Source organism: Trifolium pratense, linkage group LG3 (genome assembly GCF_020283565.1).
Source record: "Trifolium pratense cultivar HEN17-A07 linkage group LG3, ARS_RC_1.1, whole genome shotgun sequence".
Lineage (NCBI taxonomy): Eukaryota > Viridiplantae > Streptophyta > Magnoliopsida > Fabales > Fabaceae > Trifolium > Trifolium pratense.
In genome coordinates, this window is record NC_060061.1 from 39,421,482 (window position 1) to 39,440,731 (window position 19,250).

Genomic DNA, 19,250 nt, shown 5'->3' on the forward strand with positions numbered 1-19,250 from the left:
ATATTACATATCATACATATTATTTATTAATGAATCTATAAAGTAAAAAATTTCTTATAAAAAAATCTGAAAGAATAAAATAAAATTATTTCTTAAATTTATTGAATAATTGATCAGACATATTAATTATTGAATAAATAAAAAATAATTTTTTAGCTTAAAATAAAATCAAAGAGTGTTAAGTATGAAGAAATTAAACACTATATAAACTAATATTATTTTTTTTAATATTATTATTATTATTATTATTATTATTATTATTATTATTATTATTATTATTAATTATTATTATTATGTTAGCTGGCTCTATCCATATTCTATAATTAGGCCAAAACATTCACATTTTTACTTGAAATTCAGATACCAACACTTGAGCAAATTAGTTTCCCTTTGGCTTTAGTTTGCATAGAAAGTCATTTATTTATTTTTTTTGCAATGAAGATCCAATTTGATTTGCAGCTTTTCACATCCATTGTGTTCATTGGTTTTGTAGCACTCTTATTTCGCTTGTACACTAGCTTGGTGCATAATCCAAACGTGCTTCGTGCTAAGCTAAGGAAACAAGGTATAAATGGTCCACCTCCAACTATACTTTTTGGAAATTTAATGGAAATAATGAAATCTCAACCCTCCATTCCAAATTCTCCTTGTTCTGAACCCCCTCTTACTCACAACATTGCTTCTCTTCTCTTTCCCAAATTTGAAGAATGGAGGGAACAATACGGTATGTTAACTTTTGTTATATATATATCCTTTAATTTTTCTGAAGCACCTACTTTTGATATGTTGTATATATAAATAGGCAAACTGTACATGTTTTCTTTTGGAAGCATTCAAACATTATGTGTGAGCCAAACAGACATAGTGAAAGAAATCACCACATGCACTTCTTTTGATTTGGGGAAGAATTCATTTACAAAGAGACTACTTGAGTCTTACTTTGGTGATGGTATTATAACATCAAATGGGACTACATGGGCTCATCATAGAAAGATCTTAGCTCCAGAGTTATACATCAATAAGGTTAAGGTATAAAATAATACTATCTCGAACTTTTTTGTTTTGAACTAAAAACGATATTCATTCATTTAAATTGATATAATACATCAAAAAATACAAATTCATATTGCTAAAGACTTAAAAGGATGAATCTGCGAACAAACTCATAGCATCCATGTTAATAGCATACAACGGCAAAAATGCTAACAAATGTGAAAAAACCTACAAATATGACGCAATTGAAGTGCTCGGAATACCCATATGCCTCTAAGTCTTCAACGTTGAAGACACCAAAGTCATTGGTTGAATATGCACTAAGTCAAATCTAATCTGTACCGAACAAACACTGCACTTAAGACGGGAAAACAAAATAATGTCGCACCAAGACGACGACCAACACAATGTCACACTAAGACGACAAAATCATAAAAAGAAAAACTAAATTATTTGAAAGTCAATTATTTGAATATAAAGTCACTTATCTTCGAACTTAAATATAATACTTTCTTTAATTTTTTTTTTCTCTCTCATTTTATAAGACATCGAAATGGTTAATGTATGAAATAATATACTCTATCCGATCTTAATTATGAGACTCTTCAGTTTTCTCTTTGTCCCATTTTTATTAATCTTAGTTGAATTTTCAAATATATTAATTAAACATATATGTAGTTAATTTACTATTTTTTTAGATTTTAATTGTTGTGTACCGTCGGTGTAAATTTTTTTTACACATACATCTAATGACGCGTTGCCACATCATTTAATGAATGTAGAACATCATGTGTTTTTAATTACCATACATGATGTGTCGGTATATTATTGGATGAATGTGCAAACTAACTTTACACCGACAGTGCATATAAATTAAATTCTTTTTTTATATATAATATTTGTATTAAATACACTAATTTGAACATTTGTTAATTCTCTCTTAAAGGATAAACATTTATTAAAATTTATACAAATTGTCAACAAATTTAATATCACAATTAACTTTCTTAATTTCTATAATTTATTTAATGAGTCATATATTTAGGAATGGATTAATTAATTACCGTAATTTGCTTTTTAGTTATTTATGTTTGCATTGGCTTCTTATAATTGACTAATTACTTTTAATGTCTTTCAAAGGGAATGGTGAATATTGTTGGTGAGTCTTGTGAATCTCTACTAAACTTATGGAGTAGTAAAATAGAGGCACAAGATGAAGTTGCGGATATAAATATTGATGAAGACATAAAAAGATTCTCTGGGAATGTTATTTCAAGAGCATGCTTTGGAAGTGATTATTCCAAAGGAGAAAAACTTTTCTTAAATTTTGAAGCTCTCCAAGAAGTTGCTGGTTCATGGAAAAATCTATTATTAGCTTTTCCTGGCATGAGGTAGCCATAGTTTCTTTTGAGAAAATATTTGATGGTTGCATTTTCTTATTTTACTTAAAAAATTTGCATGTCACCTTTTTTAACTATGTTTACTTTACAAACATGAAACAAATAAAAATAAGGTGGAAACTATATAATTAAAACTAAAAATAGGAAGAAAAACAAAAATATTGTTGTACAAACAGGGCTGTTTTTGAGATTTTTGTGACTTAGAGGCGAACTTAATTTGAGCTCTAGACTATTCAAACATTTCTTGTGATATTAGCGATCTAAAGTAGTTTTTCAATAATTTCGAAATTAAAATTATTGAAAAACTACTTGAGAATAAGAAGCAACAGGAAAAATAAAGAATTTTGAAATATTTTTTTTAGTTCGGCCTAATATCCGTAAAAAGAATTTTTTTTAGGCCCAAATTTTGAATTTATTGTTTAGAGCTTAAAACAGTCGCCCTCTTCGTAGTACCTCACCGTACACAAAGTAATCAACATTACATTATTATCTTCCATTTTCATTTTTGAATCAATCCAATTAAATTCGCTTTTATATGTATATATATAACAGATATCTTCCAACAAAGTCCAATAGAAAAACATGGATGTTAAAAAAGGAGGTGAAAAGTTTGATACTTGAAATGGTGAAGGAAAGAAAAGAAAAAACTAGTTTCCAAAATGACTTGCTGCAAATGGTTATTGAAGATGCCAAGAAAAGTAATCTCACACAAAAGGCCAGTGACCGTTTTATTATTGATAGCTTCAAGAATATATACTTTGCAGGCTTTGAAACAACTGCAGTTACTGCTACATGGTGTCTTATGTTGTTGGCCTCAAATCAAAATTGGCAAGATCGTGCTCGTGCCGAAGTACTAGAAATTTGCAGAGGTAGCACCCCTGATTTTGATATGCTTTCAAAGATGAAGCTGGTAAGGACAATTTTCATTTTATGAGTAAACCTTTTACAATAGTTCCTGAATTTATAAGTTGGTGACTACTCCCACCAGCCTTAATTATATAAGAAAAAGTTTATTTTTCAGATTCATTGAATAACCAATGTATTTAGTCTATGATATATCAGTTATTCAAAGAATCTGAAAAATTAACTTTTGTTGATAATTAAGGATGGAGTACCACTTTAGTCTCTCTGGTTCAAAAGTGTTAAATGAATATCCCAAAATTGTTAGGTTGTTAGAAATGTTAGTTACAACTTGCTAGTGTTTGTTAGTTAGCAAGTTTGTTAGATTACTTGCATAACAAGCTACTATGAGAACTCTATAAATAGAGCCTTTGAAATGTGTTTTTCAACCACTCAATGAATTACATATTACCAATATAACTCTCTTCTCTCTAGTTTTAATTCAAGTCTCATTAATTCTTTGATTTTGCTAAGCATGTTCATCTTGCTACATTGATAATCATTGTTCTTGTTTTGAGCGCGCGCAGCACCCAAACCCGACACATTGCAGGGTCGGTTTTGTGCTCTAACAAAAAAACTAACGTGCTCTAAGTTAGTTAGCGACCATTTTGTTGGTTTAATCTTTTTGATTCACTACTACAAAAAAGAGTTTTAATAGCGCCCATTTAATAGCGCTTTTTTGAAAATGCTATTAAAAGATTAAACGGAGCCCTTATTATAGCGCCTTTCTAAAAAGCGCTGTTAAAGCCTTGACCCAAAGTACATATAATAGCGTTTTGTTAGAAACCGATATTAAAGACATAAACGCGCAGCTTTATATTAGCGCTTTTGAAAAAGTGCTGTTAAAGCTAATACCCTATAATAGCGCGTTTTACATAACCGCTATTGTAAAATGAAATTAATAAATAAAAATTGTGGTGGGTGGGTGTCGAACCCTGGTCCTTGGTTCCTAAATCATCATATAATAAAAAACACATAAAAAAAAATAAATAAGCAGGGAAAAATTTATCACTAATTTATCACCACGATCTTCAATCCACTTCAAGGAAAAATTGAATTCAAACCCTAGAAAAAAAAATCAATGTTCTTCTAACTTCTTCAAACCATTCCTAGCAAACATTGAACTCAAACCCTAAGATTCAAAATCGATCGTCTTGTGGCTTCAAACCCAAAGGAATCTCGGTCCTCTGTAATCAAACTCAGAGCAAACGGAACTCAAAGAGGTTGATTCCCAGATAAATTGAAGTTAGAGCAATCGGAACTCAGATAAGTTGTTTCCCAGATTAATCGTTCAACTCGTCTTCTCCAATCACACTCGGCAATTCTAATATCCAAGAACCCATAAACCACTTTGAACCCTAACCCATAACCCAAAAATCATCTTCTCTCCAAGAACCTTAATCCAATAACCCACGAATTTAACCGTCACCATGCTTTCACAACTCAAACTGCCGTCATTAAGGTATGCTTACAATTGAATTTGCAAAATTGATTTAATTTAGAAGACAAAGTTGTTTTTGGGTGTTGGTAATCACCTGTTATTTTTTCAACTGTAGTGGTGTGTTTACAATTGTGATTTTTAGTGGAAGATATTAAATTTGTGATTTTCAATTGCACTTATTTTTAGTTCATTGTTCCATATCTACTCTAATTTTCAATTGCTATAGAAGCTTATTCCACTTCTTACACCAAAGTAGTATGACAGAGCACTTAAAGTGACTCATTAAATTTGACTTATTTTTAAAGGGGTCATTGAGAAACTGTAAGCCACTAGACAACATGACATATATTGATCCAACTGTGTATGCGAGCTATTACTGAGTATGCATAGCAGTGGAGTCACTCTCTGATTCACTCAAACGGGTATGTTATTGACTGTGAAATGTTTTGTTGATATATTTATTCCTTTTTTGCTGTCTCAAATCATGAGAGTTACATGAGAGTTCATAGTAGTCTATGGTTTATTTTCTATTTATCTGCATATATGATATATGATATGATATTAGTGAATGCACATTTTTTTTATAATCTGTTAGGATTTGGCATTTGATCACTTTAACTATTATTATATTCAGTTTCAATTTCTTACTTTTGGGTTTAATTTGTTTACCTTATTATTATTTTTATAAAAAAAATTTGTGTTACTGATTTTTAAGGTTTGGGTCCAAAGGAAGAAGAACACAGTAGCTTTTTCCACAAAACCAAAGCAAGTTGCAGAGTCTAGGTGACTCTCTCATCTTTAATTATGTGATTGCGTGTTACAAATTTTCATTCAATTCAATTTATACCAACTAATAATAATAATTCTTATTTATGAATCTCTTCTTCAGTGGATTTAATAATGTGGAAAGATGTTTCAAGATCAGCATTTGTGTTTAGTATTGGAACATTCATTATAATCTCATTTTCTTATGCAAGGGATATATCAATTTGAGGTTAGAAATCTACACTAAAGAGTTTATCTTTTACTGCTCCAGAACTGAAGTTTTTCTGCAGTTGGCAGTTTTGGCTAGATGTGGCAGTTTCATAACAATTTGGAAGATGGCTAAATTCGGTAACTTTTCAAATTGTACTGTATAAGTCTGTTCAAATTTTTTGCATTTCAATTCAGTTCTTTTTTTTTGTGATCTGTTAGGATTTTGCATTTCTGCACTGCTGGGAGATAACATCTACAACTACCTTGTTCAAAAAAACATCTACAACTACAACTTTCGAGAGCTACTTGCCCATCCTATTGTGAGTATCTGTTGATTTTGTTGTTTGGAATGCCTACTCTTTCAAGTTTCTCTACTCCACTCATCTATTTAGGTTACTATATACTTATGTAGGTACTAGGTATGAGTTGAAGTTATTAATCTAGCCTTATTCTAGTTACACTGTACATGTCCTAAATTGATTAAGTTAATGCACTCCATTCACCATTTTATCTATGTCATAAGTTTCTCATTAAATTTATTTGTGTTGTTATAAATTTCAAGTGTTAGATTTGGGCTTGTTTATTGTAGAATAAAAGTTCGATACATATTTCCATGTCCACTTTTAGTTGATCCTTTCCTCTAATCAGAAGAACGACCAAATGTATGCAGGGGTTTTAGATATCCCTTTGTACTTTGAGCCTTGTTTTAATGTACTTCAGTGATTCCAATTTGTCTTAGAAATGCTGATTTCTCTTTTACTATCCACATGGTCTTTTACTTCAAGGTTATTATTATATTCGGAGAACTCTTTAGTCAAGGTATGTTCTCTAATGTTGGACTTCTTTAGTCATGGAAACAAAGTATCACTCACTAATGTAATCTAGCTGTTTTTCTTTTAGTAAATTAAGATAAGTCTCAGAGAACATAACCATGTTGAATTGTGAGAAAAACAATAAACAAAAAGAGATACAAAAGCAATCAAAGTTTTCACGTATTGTCTTCTAGCAGAGACGGAGGGGTATATTTTTTGTCTTGCATATATTTGGCACATCCCAAGCGCCGACAAGTTTTTATATAACTTTAAAATGCCTCAATAGAACCTGTTATATTCATATCACATGAGTAATTTCATGATAATAATAACTTCACATTCTCATTCATGTTCATTATAGTGTTTGTTTCAAGACATTTGAAAGTCCTGTTATGATTAAGCCATGCATTCGAGCGTTGTAGATTGAAAATGGAATAAATCTCTATTCAGCAACAATTCTTATATGCCCAGTCTCTGTCGAAGGTGCTTCATTTGAATCAATAAGTTATATAAATGATGCAGCACAAACCTTAAGGTATCCAAGTGGAGTGTAGGTGAGAATTAATATGAATGTCAAAATGGAAGAGCTCAACTACAGGTTATATGTCTCTTAATTGATATTAAAGCTTTTGGTTATTAGTTAGTTTATGTTTTTCCCCCTTTCTTTTTAATTTCATTATAGTTAATTAATTTTGTTATAGGTTAGTTTGTGCGAGACCGCGACCGTCGTTGTTCCATCTCGTCGAACCTCCATCTCCATCCTTATCAATTAAGGTCTTCCTGAGCTATTTGCATTATGTGCTTTGTCACGCTTGGAATTGGAGAGTGATGCTTTCGTAGTGTTTCTTTTTCTGCTCTTTTGTTATTATAGGTTTCAGTTGCACTATTAGACACGAGTTATTGGATCAATATGTCATGAGCACAAGATATTGACTATATTGAGTATATTTTTAATTTTTCAGGGACTACATGAAAACATCAGAGGTGTTGGCTTGGTTTGGGAAATGGTAGAGGAATGCTTAGGTTAATTTTAATTTGGTTGCTTTGGTGTTCTGAACTCATCAGCTAGTTGCAAGAAATGGTCTGTTGGGAGGTTATTATTCACGTTGTAGTAAACCAATTTTGTTGTCTTGTGCTGGTTGTTATCTTATTAAGGTTGAGAATCATATATAGGAAGGACCTTTGTATTAGCATATTAGCATAATTGAGTTTCTTTTGATGGTGATAGTTATGTACTCAGCTTGAATATTATATCAGTCCAAATGTATATTACTCATGTTATATATTGGAAAAGTACTTTTTATTCTCTATAAAGTACTTGATATTATTTGCTATATTTTAAATTTTAAAATTAAGCTCCAGGTTACATATATTAAAAAAAAAAAAGCACCAGGTTGAATTAAAAAAAAATAAATCATAAGACATACAATAGCGCTTTCATATAAATCGCTATAAAACGTTTAGAAAAAACAGCCTTACTATAGCGCTTTAAGCACGGGCGCTATTAAAACTGGAACCTTTAATAGCGCTTTTCTCATAAACCGCTATTAAAACCTATTGACAAAGGCATTAAAATACGCGTAATCAGTTATACTATAGCGTTTTAATACTTATAATAGCGCTTTTTGAAAACGTTATAATAGGCGTGATACCTATAATAGCGGATCCATCAATAGCGCTTTTAAATGCTATAAAAGCCAAAAAAAAACGCTATAAAAGCCCTTTTTTGTAGTAGTGATTGGAATGAAATCGAGAACAAATTAATTTCCAAATTACTCTCTTTGGCCATTATTATAAACAAATATTTTTTATAAGTCAATGAATAACTGATGCATCTGATTTATAGTACCACAAACAAACCATAACTAATTAATTGTACTTGTTTGTTTTGGCATGAAATGCAGCTGACAATGGTTATTCAAGAATCCTTGCGCCTTTATCCTCCTACGCCTTTATTGTCAAGGAAAACTTTCAAGGACATGAAATTTGGGAATATTGATGTGCCCAAAGACACTGACCTTTGGATATTTATTATAACTATGCATACAAATCCTAATATATGGGGAGATGATGCCTACAAATTTAACCCAGAAAGATTTGCCAATGGAACTGTAGGTGCTTGTAAGCAACCACAAGTGTATATGCCATTTGGAGTTGGCCCAAGAGTTTGTCTTGGACAGAACTTAGCCATGCTTGAACTTAAGATGCTCATAGCTCTCATTTTGTCCAACTTCTCTTTCTCCCTCTCTCCTAGATACATACATTCACCTGCATATGGAATTACAATGAAGCCTAACAATGGAGTCCAGCTTCTAGTAAGAAAACTATAAACTATGGACAAAACTAGGTGCAACATATCCTAAACTGTCTCTTTAATAAACCTATTTTCAAATCTCAAGTTTCATAAAACTATTTGTCTCTTTAATAAAAGGGTTCTTTTTAAGCCACTAGCTATATTTGGTCTAGTGGCGAGGGATTTAGGTAGTATGCTAGAGGTCATTGTTTCGATCCTCAGCTCCATTGTAAACAAAAAAAAGTTTCCTTTTTCTTCGGCGCTCCCTTGAAATTACTTTTTACAATTAATTGTACAATAGTTTTGTAATATTGTAGCAGTAGTTTCTTATTTTCCTGTTAGTTCTATGAATAGTACATTAAGTGTTTGGATGTATAGTCCCTTTATGTGCATGACTTATACTTCTACATGTTCTTCTTTGTCTATTCAAATTAAAAAAAAAGGCACACAAAATTCTGACCATCGACGATGTTCTCATTTTAGAATTCAAACTGTGTTCGAACTCTAGAATTTGTGTTTTTTCAATGCTCGAATTCTACAATGCGAGCGAGACATTTTTGGCTAGCAAGAAGGCACACAAAATGGTTAGAAGGCGCGAAAAGAAACACTCTTTTATAGAACAAACATGGGCCACCACTTCAAGACTAAAAGAAAGTATGACAGTACTAGTTAACTAAGTTCACCATTTCCACCTCTATTAATTAAATTTTATAGGTTTATTAAGTCAGAGGTTCAAGTACTTGAGAATAGTTTACATACACAACTTACATAAAGTGCTTTATACATTGTTCTTACTATTCTTTTCTTCATTTGAAAAGTAATCTTCTCTCTGCTATTTTGTGAATGAAACAATAAGAACAAAATATGTGACAAAGCACCTAAAAATTCAACCATAGTTCATAGCTTTCTTACTAGGAGCTGGACTCCATGGTCAGGCTTCATTGTAATCCCAAGTGCAGGTGAATGTATGTATCTAGGAGAGAGTGAGAAAGAGAAGTTGGACAAAATGAGAGCTATGAGCATCTTAAGTTCAAGTATGGCCAAGTTTTGTCCAAGACAAATTCTTGGGCCAACTCCAAATGGCATATATGCATGTGGATGCTTACAAGCACCTGCGACTCCATTAGCAAATCTTTCTGGATTGAATTTGTATGCATCATCTCCCCATATATCTGGATTTGTATGCAAACTTATTATCAATATCCAAAGGCCAGTGCCCTTGGGGACATCAATATTCCCAAATTTCATGTCCTTGAAAGCATGCCTTAGCAATAATGGTGCTGGAGGATATAGGCGCAAAGTTTCATGAATAATCATTGTAAGCTGCATTGCACACCACAACAAATAAATGTAATTAACTATTGTATGTTCCATGGTACTCTATGACAAAATATAAGCAAAATTCAGTTTTTAGTTTCTTTACATAATTAATGTATCTGATCAATACTCTGGAAAATATAAGCAATATTGTAGGCGCCATTTCGAGGGTTTATTCAGAATGAAATTTTTAGTTACCTGTTTCATCTTTGAAAGCATATCTAAATCTGGGATTCTACCTCTGCAAATCTCTAGTACCTCGGCACGAGCGCGATCTTGCCAATTTTGGTTTGAGGCCAATAACATAAGACACCATGAAGAAACAACTGCAGTTGATTCAAAGCCTGCCAAGTATATATTTTTGCAGTTATCAATAATAAAATTATCACCGGCCTCTTGTGTGAGATTACTTTTCTTGGCACCTTCAATAACCATTTGCAGCAAGTCCTTTTCAAAACTAGTTTTTTCCTTTCTTTCCTTCACCACTTGAAGTATCAAACTTTTCACCTCCTTTGCTAATATCCATGATTTTCTGTTAGTCTTTGTTGGAAGGTATCTGTTTTAGTACATATAAAAGTGAATTGAATTTGATTAATTCAAAAATGAAAACAGGACAATAATAATGTAATGTTGGTTACTTTCTGTGCAAATGCAGAGACTAATCCCTCGAGCCTTGCAAAACCCAAATGGGTGGCACACTCATGACCTTGGTTAAACTAGAAGAGACCCGTGTAATCTCATCTAAACGCTCTTGGTTTTAACGCTGCTTCATGCCCAAGCCAAGGATTGAAATCAAGACCTTGGTTAAGCTAGAAGAGACCCGTGTAATCTCATCTAAATGCTCTTGGGTGTGACGAAAGTAGATATTGAAAACAATGTGAAAATTTTGTATGTAATAGTAAAATGAAACCTACAAATGTTTTCTGAAACTAAAAGAAAGTGTTAGCTACCTCATGCCAGGAACTGCTGAAGAGAGATTTTTCCAGGAAAAACCAACTTCTTGGAGAGCTCCAAGTTTCAAGAATATTTCTTGCCCCTTGGAATAATCACTTCCAAAGCATGCTCTTGAAATAACATTACCAGAGAATATTTTCAAGTCCTCATCAATATTTATATCAGCAACTCCACTTTGAGCCTCTATTTTACTATTCCATAAGTTTAGCAGAGATTCACCAGCCTCACTAATAATATTCACCATTCCCTTTGAAATACATCGGAAGTAAAACTTATAAGTAAATTAAGGGAACGATGTAACATAAATAATTAAGAATCATTATTATTAGGCTTAACCAAGGTTATCAAAACCGGATCGGACCGGCCGGTCGGACCGTGAACCGGTCATGAAAACGGTTCGGTTTTGAGCAAAAAACGGATAGGAAACCGACCGGCAAAAAACCGCATGAACCGGGGTCGAACCGGCCGGGCGGTTCAAGTGGTTTTGCAGATTTTTTAATTTTTTTTTAAAAAAATAGGGCAAAACCACGTCGTTTTAACTTTTTTTTTTTTAAAAAAAATGAAACAAAACAATGAAGTCGTAGGAATAGGAAAGATTTTTGTTTTTCATCTATTTTTCATTTGGTTTGAATTATAAATTTTATTTTATTTTGACTTGTGATATTTTATCTTTTTAATGTGTGAAATTATGAAATATTGAGCAATTATTCATATATTTTTATTTATATATTAATTAAAATATATATTTAATTAAAAACGGTTCGACCCGATTGAACCCGGTCCGACCAATTGAACCTTGAACCGGTGAGCTCGCCGGTTCGATAACCGGTCCGGTTCTGACAACCTTGGGCTTAACTACCAAATTACAAATGATAGATAAGGAGCCAAAATCATATAATAGCTATATTTAAGTAAAAATATGAAATTAAGACCTTATTATTATTTACCTACCTTAACTTTATCGATGTATAGTTCTGGAGCTAAGATCTTTCTATGATGGGCCCATGTAGTCCCATTTGATGTTAAAATACCATCACCTAACAAAGGCCTAAAAAGTTTCTTGTGAAATGGAGGTAACCCCAAGTCAAAAGAAGTGTATGTGGTGATTTCTTTTATCATGTCTGTTTGGCTCACACACAATGATTGAATGTTTCCAAAAGAAAACACGAAAACTTCACCTGTTTACCGGTTGAAGAAAAGAGTAAAAAAATAATAATATAATCCTGACAGTATATCATAATATCATATAATATATTTGATCTAACGGACAAAACATGTGACACACGGTAAGAGACCTATTAAGATTTAAGATCCCCCATCCTAAACTCCGCCTAATTCCGGTGATAAAAAACTGTAAAGATATTTGACATGTTAGGATGCGAGTTTAAACTCAAATTTATCACTTTTCAACATTGAGTGCATGTGAGTTTCACCTTTACACTCTTTAGGAAAAAAATATTAACACCATGAAAAATACATATATATAATTAACATACCATATTGTTTCCTCCATTCTTCAAATTTGGGAAAGACAAGAGAAGCAGTGTTGTGAGTGAGAAAAGAATGAGAAATTGGAATGGTAAGCTGAGATTTCATTATCTCCATTAGATTTCCAAGAAGTATAGTTGGAGGTGGACCACTTATACCTTGTTTCCTTAGCTTAGAACGAAGAACATTTGGCTTGTGCACAAAACTAGTGTACAAACGAAACAATAGTGCTACAAAACTGATAAAAACAATGGATGTGAAAAACTGCGAATCAAATTGGACCTTCATTGCTAAAAATTCACTCTCTAAGCAAACTCAAGTCAAATGAAATTTCGCTATAAGTATAATATTCATGGATCTGGCCAATTAACATAATTAATAAAAAAAAACAGATGTTAGTTTGATGTTTAATTTCATCATATTTAATATATGCCATGTTGTAAGCAAGGATGATTATATTAATGGACGTTGAACTGCGCATTGGGCAGGTGAATAAGAAAATAGTGGTTGACTGAGTACAAATCAAAAGTACCAGAATTACTCAACAACAAATAAGAAAAAAGATGCAAAACAAAAGCACCAAAGAGGACTCCCAAAGACTAAAAAGAACCTCAACCACCTAGAGCATCCAATAAGGAGAGGAAGAGAAAAGTCATCTCTAAGGGAGGACCCCAATAGATATCACTCGACCAGAACCTGAAAAAAAATCAGGCAAGACATCCTCACATCGCCTTACTGGACCAACACAAGAGACGTTGTACCTCCCATAGTATAGGGAGCATGTGCTATCAGGATTTTTACCTAAAAACCATTTATAGAGTTTCACCCAATCCACAAGATTATCAATCGTTGAAGGCCCACCGGCGAAGATAACATCATTCTGGGAGGTCCATATAGTCTACACAACAGCATGCCACACTAGAATCATACCTAACCGAGCCCGACGCGGCCCACACCAAAGAAACTCTCAAAAACCTGCATAATTAATTCTAGTGGGAGACACGGTACCAAACAGAAGAGATCCGATCACAAGAAATGAAAAGATGGTCTATCGACTCCTCAACCTCCCAACAAAACACACAAGAAGAGTCAGTAGCTCCTACGATCACCCCTCGCCTACGAAGGTTTTGTCGAGTGGGGACCCTTTCTTGAAGGAGTGTAACATTAAATATGAAGTAATTAACATGGTGTTAAAAAATTTGGTAAAGAACTCGAGTTTAATTTCTAAAGTCGTGTATTAATTTGAGAGGCAATCCAATTCAGTATTGAAATGCAAAAATATAGGACCTAAACCGTAGGGATACCTTAAAATGTAGAGCGCTTATGTTTGGTTAAATACAAAAATATATATAAAAATATGCGGATAGTTTATATGATAAAAAATATAATCCTTACCAAAAAAAATATAAAAAATATAATTAACATACCATACTGCTTCCTCCATTCTTCAAATTTAGGAAAAACAAGAGAAGCAGTGTTGTGAGTGACAATGGAAGTTGGAGTGGTAGGGTTAGATTTCATTATTTCCATTAGATTTCCAATTAGTATAGTTGGAGGTGGACCACTTATACCTTGTTTCTTTAGCTTAGTACGAAGCACGTTTGGATTATGCACCAAGCTAGTGTACAAACGAAACAATAGTGCTACAAAACCAATAAATACAATGGATGTGAAAAACTGTGAATCAAATTGGAGCTTCATTGCTAAATAAATACTATTCACTTTCTATGCAAACTCAAGTCACATGAAATTTTGTTCTAATGAGAATGGTATTGAAGGGATAATGTGAATGTAGTATCCTAATTATATGGATCTGGATATGTCTTGAATCTCAGTTACAAGAAGTCAGAAAAATCTTTGTTGAATCTTTTTGCATCTTTGATGTTTTGAAGATTTTTTGGGAAAAAATATATTTTTTTGGAAGACACTCTGACTTGGATTTGTTTTATTTTAAAACAGATTTGTTACTAGTTTTTTGGCATATATTTTTCCATAAATAGGGATTACTTTATTCATAGACAAATTGAGAGAAAGAGAGTAGAGATGTAGAGGCAAGGATTAGGGTTTGTCACCACACAAGGGCTAGGGTCTTAGAGAGGAAAAATGGTTTTTTCTCTTGGTACAACTCTAGGGTGGGCGAACTATCTTTGTGGTACACCTTGGGAAACACTTATCAAATTGAGTCTCTTGGCCACGGGAAGAGATTCGTGATTTGGGTAGAATTAGGATTAATTCTTATAACCCAATTGGGAATTTCTTTGTAAAGTTACTCGTTTGATATAGTGGAACGGAGGGGCTGCTCTCTCCCCCAGACTAGGTCATTATTGGACCGAACTGGGTAAACAAATATTGTGTTCTTTATTCTCCTTTATCTCGTTTATCGGTTATTATTATTATTGCTTATTCCGCTTAATTATTTGGTTGCCGTTCTATTGCTCCACAAATCAAGTTATTCATTGGTGTGATTTTAAGACGAATTCACAACAATTGGCGCCCACCGTGGGGCAATTGGAACAATTTGAAGTGAGCACCATGGGTTCTAAGTTGGATATTGAGGGACTTTCCGAAAGCAATTTGGAATTGTGGAAAGTGAAGATGGAAGCAATTTTAATGTTCGGGATGACGGGTAAAACATGGAGTGTTGTTATCCGGTGCCTCGAAGATAAAAGGTTAATGGAGATGGCGAAGAAGGTCGGCCTGGAGAGGCGATGGTAATAATACTCGGGTTACTTCTGAAACAACAACTTTATTATGTGGAGGTTCTAGTGGAAGTTGAGATTCAGTGGAGTGTTGAGTCATGGACCGTTGGATGCTCCTTTCACATGTGTTCAAAGAATGAATACTTTGAGACTCTAGAGTTAGTTCAAGGTGGAGTTGTTCATCTTGAAAACGGAAAGCTTGAAGGTTCAAGGTATGGGTTCAGTTTGTCTTACGAAGTTTGACAATCGTGAGTTTCTTTACATGATGTGAGGTATGTTTCTGAACTTAGATGCAAAGATAGTTGGTCATGCATCTTTAACTAGTGGTGACTCTCATAATGTGGTTGAGTTGTGGGACTTCGGGTGGACCTGTTAGTGACATGAGTTTAGTTGGACTAGTGAACAAGGTTTACTAGGTGTTGAACTGAACTGGAATTGTTGGAGACTAACAATAACTTGAAGTATGTTTCAGAGGAGTTTAAGAGGTCTTGCGTGTTACAAGGTGGAGATCATGGTGGGTATACTTTGGTGGAAACTCAGTTTGAGGTAGAGTCTTTCAATAGTGGTAGACAATCAACATTAGCTCTTGGCTATCTAATCGGAGATAGGGAGGAAAGTGGTATTGTTGAACCAAAAGGGATGACCATGGAGACCTTGTGGGTTATGTTTCAATTGTGGCTGAAGAAGTGCAAGACCTTGAGATGATCTTCAGGGAGGCAATTGAAAGCAACAGGTGATCAGACTTGGTAACTTGTGAGACTGTTGGAGGTAGTTGGATACAAGGAGAGTTTGATGTTGCAGCTTGTGGAACCACCTAAAATTCCAAGGTTGGTTTGGAGCCAAGCAAAACTTCGAGAGTACGGAAGGCATTCCGGGGTCGAAGTGTGGTGAAGGCTTGTAGGGCTATCGCAAAATCCCATGGATAGTCAGAGGCAAGCGATTCTTCAGGAGGACGGAAAAGGCACAATCCGGGGGCTGAAGAGGGATGGTGGAGCTTGTTGAGCTATCTAAAATTCCGATGATAGTTGGGAGCAAGCGTTTCTTCAGGGAGGTACGAAGTTGACCACTTCGGAGTCTGAAGAGGGTGCGGTGAATCTTGTGGGGCTACCTAAAATCCTATGGTAGTGGGATGCAAGATCTTCATGAGAGCGGAAGGCATTCCGAGGGTGAAGAGGGAGGTACGATCCGGTGATCTTGAATAGAGGTTCAAGATGGAGAGAGCAGCACGGTGGTTGATCGGATCACCATCGATTTAAAGGCAAGGTGGAGAATTGTTGGATATGCCTTGAAATCTCAGTTACAAGAAGTCAGAAAAATCTTTGTTGAATCTTTTTGCATCTTTGATGTTTTTAAGATTTTTTGGGAAAAAATATATTTTTTTGGAAGACACTCTGACTTGGATTTGTTTTATTTTAAAACAGATTTGTTACTAGTTTTTTGACATATATTTTTCCATAAATAGGGATTACTTTATTCATAGAAAAATTGAGAGAAAGAGAGTACAGATGTAGAGGCAAGGATTAGGGTTTGTCACCACACAAGGGCTAGGGTCTTAGAGAGGAAAAATGGTTTTTTCTCTTGGTACAACTCTAGGGTGGGCGAACTATCTTTGTGGTACACCTTGGGAAACACTTATCAAATTGAGTCTCTTGGCCACGGGAAGAGATTCGTGATTTGGGTAGAATTAGGATTAATTCTTGTAACCCAATTGGGAATTTCTTTGTAAAGTTACTCGTTTGATATAGTGGAACGGAGGGGCTGCTCTCTCCCCGAGACTAGGTCATTATTGGACCGAACTGGGTAAACAAATATTGTGTTCTTTATTCTCCTTTATCTCGTTTATCGGTTATTATTATTATTGCTTATTCCGCTTAATTATTTGGTTGCCGTTCTATTGCTCCACACATCAAGTTATTCATTGGTGTAATTTTAAGACGAATTCACAACAGCTACAATACGTATCAGACAAGTCATGTATATATTAGAATATGTTGGGATACACCAATTTTGTTCTATTTTTTTTTAGGTTTAACTATACATTTGGTCCGTTACGTTTATTTTAGGTTTCTATTTTGTCTCTTATATTTAAAATGTATCAATTTGGTCCCTTACGTTTATTTTAGGTTTCAAGTTAGTCCTTTCCGTAAATTTTGTCACATGTGGCAGCCAATTTGCATATGTGGACTGACACGTGACACTTGAACACACTGACACGTGTACTGTTCAAACGGTGTTAGTGACAAAACTAACGGAAAGGACTAACTTGAAACCTAAAATAAACGTAAGGGACCAAATTGATACTTTTTAAACGTAAGAGACCAAATTGAAACCTAAAATAAACGTAAGGGACCAAATGTGTAGTTAAGCCTTTTGTATAATAATATTTTAAGTGCAAGTCTCTAACTTTACTTGTATTGTTTTCATTCTCAATCCATTTTATTTTGATTTTGACACTTATTTAGGTGATTGGATTTATTTTGAGACTTGTTTAATATTGTTGAGTTTTTATTGGTACTTTATTTTATCGAGACTTATTTATTTTAAAGAATGACATCGATATTACGAGATGTAGCGAATTAAAACTAAATTAACTATTAATAGTTTACATGAAGCAATTTGGTGATCTATTTGAATTATTAATTATTACTATTTACTACATGATTTGAGTTTTTAATCTTTTGAGTTATTTTCTATCATGCGTTGTTGAATCTTTTTTTCTTTTCATAAAACAATATAAAAAAATAGTAAATACTATACCAACCCGTCAACTCGTTAGTAAATGGGGCGGACTTGACCTTTGAGCTCCGATCCCAAAGTTAGTCCATCGCGCCCCACCCCAATTTTAGATGAGCTTTAGGCAAACTTATAAGTTTTTTTTCACATAAACTATATTGAAAAACTTATAATAATACATAAAAGCTTATTTATTTGCATAAGGTATTTCGTATAAACTATAATAAAAAAAAAAAAATCCAAACTGGCCTTAAATATGTTTTTAGTCCTTTTAAATATATCAAATTTCATTTTAAGCCTCTCTAAAAATTTCGTTTGAACTTTGGTCCAACTAAATTTTCAATTTTAGTCCCTCATTTTTTACGAAAGTTAGCATGTTCCAGATGACTTATTTTTATGACATATTATTATTATTATTTATTATTATTATTATTATTATTATTATTATTATTATTTATAACTATTATTCAAGACCTTAAAATATCATTACGTTAATTATATAACTATATTTAATCTTTAGTTTAACAATTTAATCTTTAATTTGAAGTTATAGATAAATCGGTTAAATGTGTTTTTGGTCCGTATATTTTGCTCACCTTTTAACAATAGTCCCTACATTTAAAAAAAAAAGTTTTTAAAAAACCTTATAGTTTTTTTTTTAACAAGCTAAAATGAGATATATTAACACCAACAGCCTCCCCAACACAAGACGTCCCGAGGTAGACTAAACCTTATAGTTCTTAAAAACTTTTATTTTTGTTTCTTAAGCTCTATATGGCAATACCTCGTTTTAAGCTTATGACATATAGCTTATAAAAATTTATATGACAAAAAATATCCTTTTGATAAGGTTAATTTCTCAATAGTTTTTAGCTTATTTTTGCTAAATTGTAGCTTATATTTTTGTATTTCTTTCTTTTTGTATGGCAATTTCTTTATTTATGCCGCTTGAGTTATGATTTGTAGACAATCCTTAAATTATCAAGGAGTGAATTAAAAAAAAAACTTTTAAAAGTAATGCAAACATGAAATTTAGTGGAGCTAAGTCATCGATTTGCATTATTAAAAAATTAAAATTTATTAGGTAATCAAGAAATCAATAAGGATTGAAATCTCTTTTTCAGCATAATCTTAGAAAGGGTAATTAATGAAGGTATCAATTGACTTGCGAATATTAGAGCCTCCTGTAATGATAGATTGAAGATTTGGAATAGTTGTCCTCCTAAACTCAATCTCATGTTGATG

At 33.1% G+C, this 19,250-nt stretch overlaps 3 protein-coding genes across 13 annotated transcripts; 2 read left to right on the forward strand and 1 right to left on the reverse strand.

The window, feature by feature from the left end:
- The first annotated feature begins 389 nt into the window (after nucleotides 1-389).
- On the forward strand, nucleotides 390-9,023 carry LOC123918692 (cytochrome P450 714C2-like). Its single transcript, XM_045970814.1, has 5 exons — nucleotides 390-724; nucleotides 803-1,029; nucleotides 2,134-2,384; nucleotides 2,946-3,303; nucleotides 8,426-9,023. Exons 1-5 carry the CDS (start codon nucleotides 436-438, stop codon nucleotides 8,849-8,851), a joined length of 1,551 nt encoding a protein of 516 aa, XP_045826770.1. The 5' UTR covers nucleotides 390-435; the 3' UTR covers nucleotides 8,852-9,023.
- LOC123918693 lies at nucleotides 4,402-7,854 on the forward strand. 11 transcript variants are annotated; one of them, XR_006812880.1, is made up of 7 exons: nucleotides 4,402-4,755; nucleotides 5,040-5,156; nucleotides 5,450-5,517; nucleotides 5,712-5,847; nucleotides 5,929-7,119; nucleotides 7,223-7,295; nucleotides 7,484-7,854. XR_006812880.1 is itself a non-coding variant. In XM_045970816.1 (7 exons), exons 3-7 carry the CDS (start codon nucleotides 5,705-5,707, stop codon nucleotides 7,073-7,075), a joined length of 249 nt encoding a protein of 82 aa, XP_045826772.1. In that variant the 5' UTR covers nucleotides 4,402-4,755; nucleotides 5,040-5,517; nucleotides 5,624-5,704; the 3' UTR covers nucleotides 7,076-7,832. The 11 variants fall into 11 exon arrangements, 2 of the variants coding, with proteins under 2 accessions (XP_045826772.1, XP_045826771.1); XR_006812879.1 differs by having other exon boundaries at nucleotides 5,040-5,517; nucleotides 5,624-5,847; nucleotides 5,929-6,029; nucleotides 6,944-7,119; nucleotides 7,484-7,832; XM_045970816.1 differs by having other exon boundaries at nucleotides 5,040-5,517; nucleotides 5,624-5,728; nucleotides 5,790-5,847; ... (1 more) ...; nucleotides 6,495-6,528; nucleotides 7,044-7,832.
- Nucleotides 9,024-9,402: 379 nt separating the features above from the next.
- On the reverse strand, nucleotides 9,403-14,200 carry LOC123916578 (cytochrome P450 714C2-like). Its single transcript, XM_045968058.1, has 5 exons — nucleotides 12,582-14,200; nucleotides 12,037-12,263; nucleotides 11,082-11,332; nucleotides 10,330-10,687; nucleotides 9,403-10,137 (listed from the first exon to the last, which is right to left on the reverse strand). Exons 1-5 carry the CDS (start codon nucleotides 12,859-12,861, stop codon nucleotides 9,712-9,714), a joined length of 1,542 nt encoding a protein of 513 aa, XP_045824014.1. The 5' UTR covers nucleotides 12,862-14,200; the 3' UTR covers nucleotides 9,403-9,711.
- Nucleotides 14,201-19,250: the final 5,050 nt, after the last annotated feature.

Excerpts from the sequence above, each read along its gene's own strand:
- LOC123918693 (XM_045970815.1), top strand. The coding sequence starts at position 5,705 with ATGCAAGGGATATATCAATTTGAG. Across the intron at positions 5,848-5,928 it reads TTGGAAGATGGCTAAATTCG|GATTTTGCATTTCTGCACTG; the intron begins GTAACTTTTCAA and ends GTGATCTGTTAG. Across the intron at positions 6,030-6,943 it reads AGCTACTTGCCCATCCTATT|ATTGAAAATGGAATAAATCT; the intron begins GTGAGTATCTGT and ends CGAGCGTTGTAG.
- LOC123918692 (XM_045970814.1), top strand. The coding sequence starts at position 436 with ATGAAGATCCAATTTGATTTGCAGCTTTTCACATCCATTGTGTTCATT. Across the intron at positions 725-802 it reads AGAATGGAGGGAACAATACG|GCAAACTGTACATGTTTTCT; the intron begins GTATGTTAACTT and ends ATATATAAATAG. Across the intron at positions 3,304-8,425 it reads TGCTTTCAAAGATGAAGCTG|CTGACAATGGTTATTCAAGA; the intron begins GTAAGGACAATT and ends CATGAAATGCAG.
- LOC123916578 (XM_045968058.1), bottom strand. The coding sequence starts at position 12,861 with ATGAAGGTCCAATTTGATTCGCAGTTTTTCACATCCATTGTTTTTATC. Across the intron at positions 11,333-12,036 it reads TATACATCGATAAAGTTAAG|GGAATGGTGAATATTATTAG; the intron begins GTAGGTAAATAA and ends TGTATTTCAAAG. Across the intron at positions 10,138-10,329 it reads TGCTTTCAAAGATGAAACAG|CTTACAATGATTATTCATGA; the intron begins GTAACTAAAAAT and ends TGTGCAATGCAG.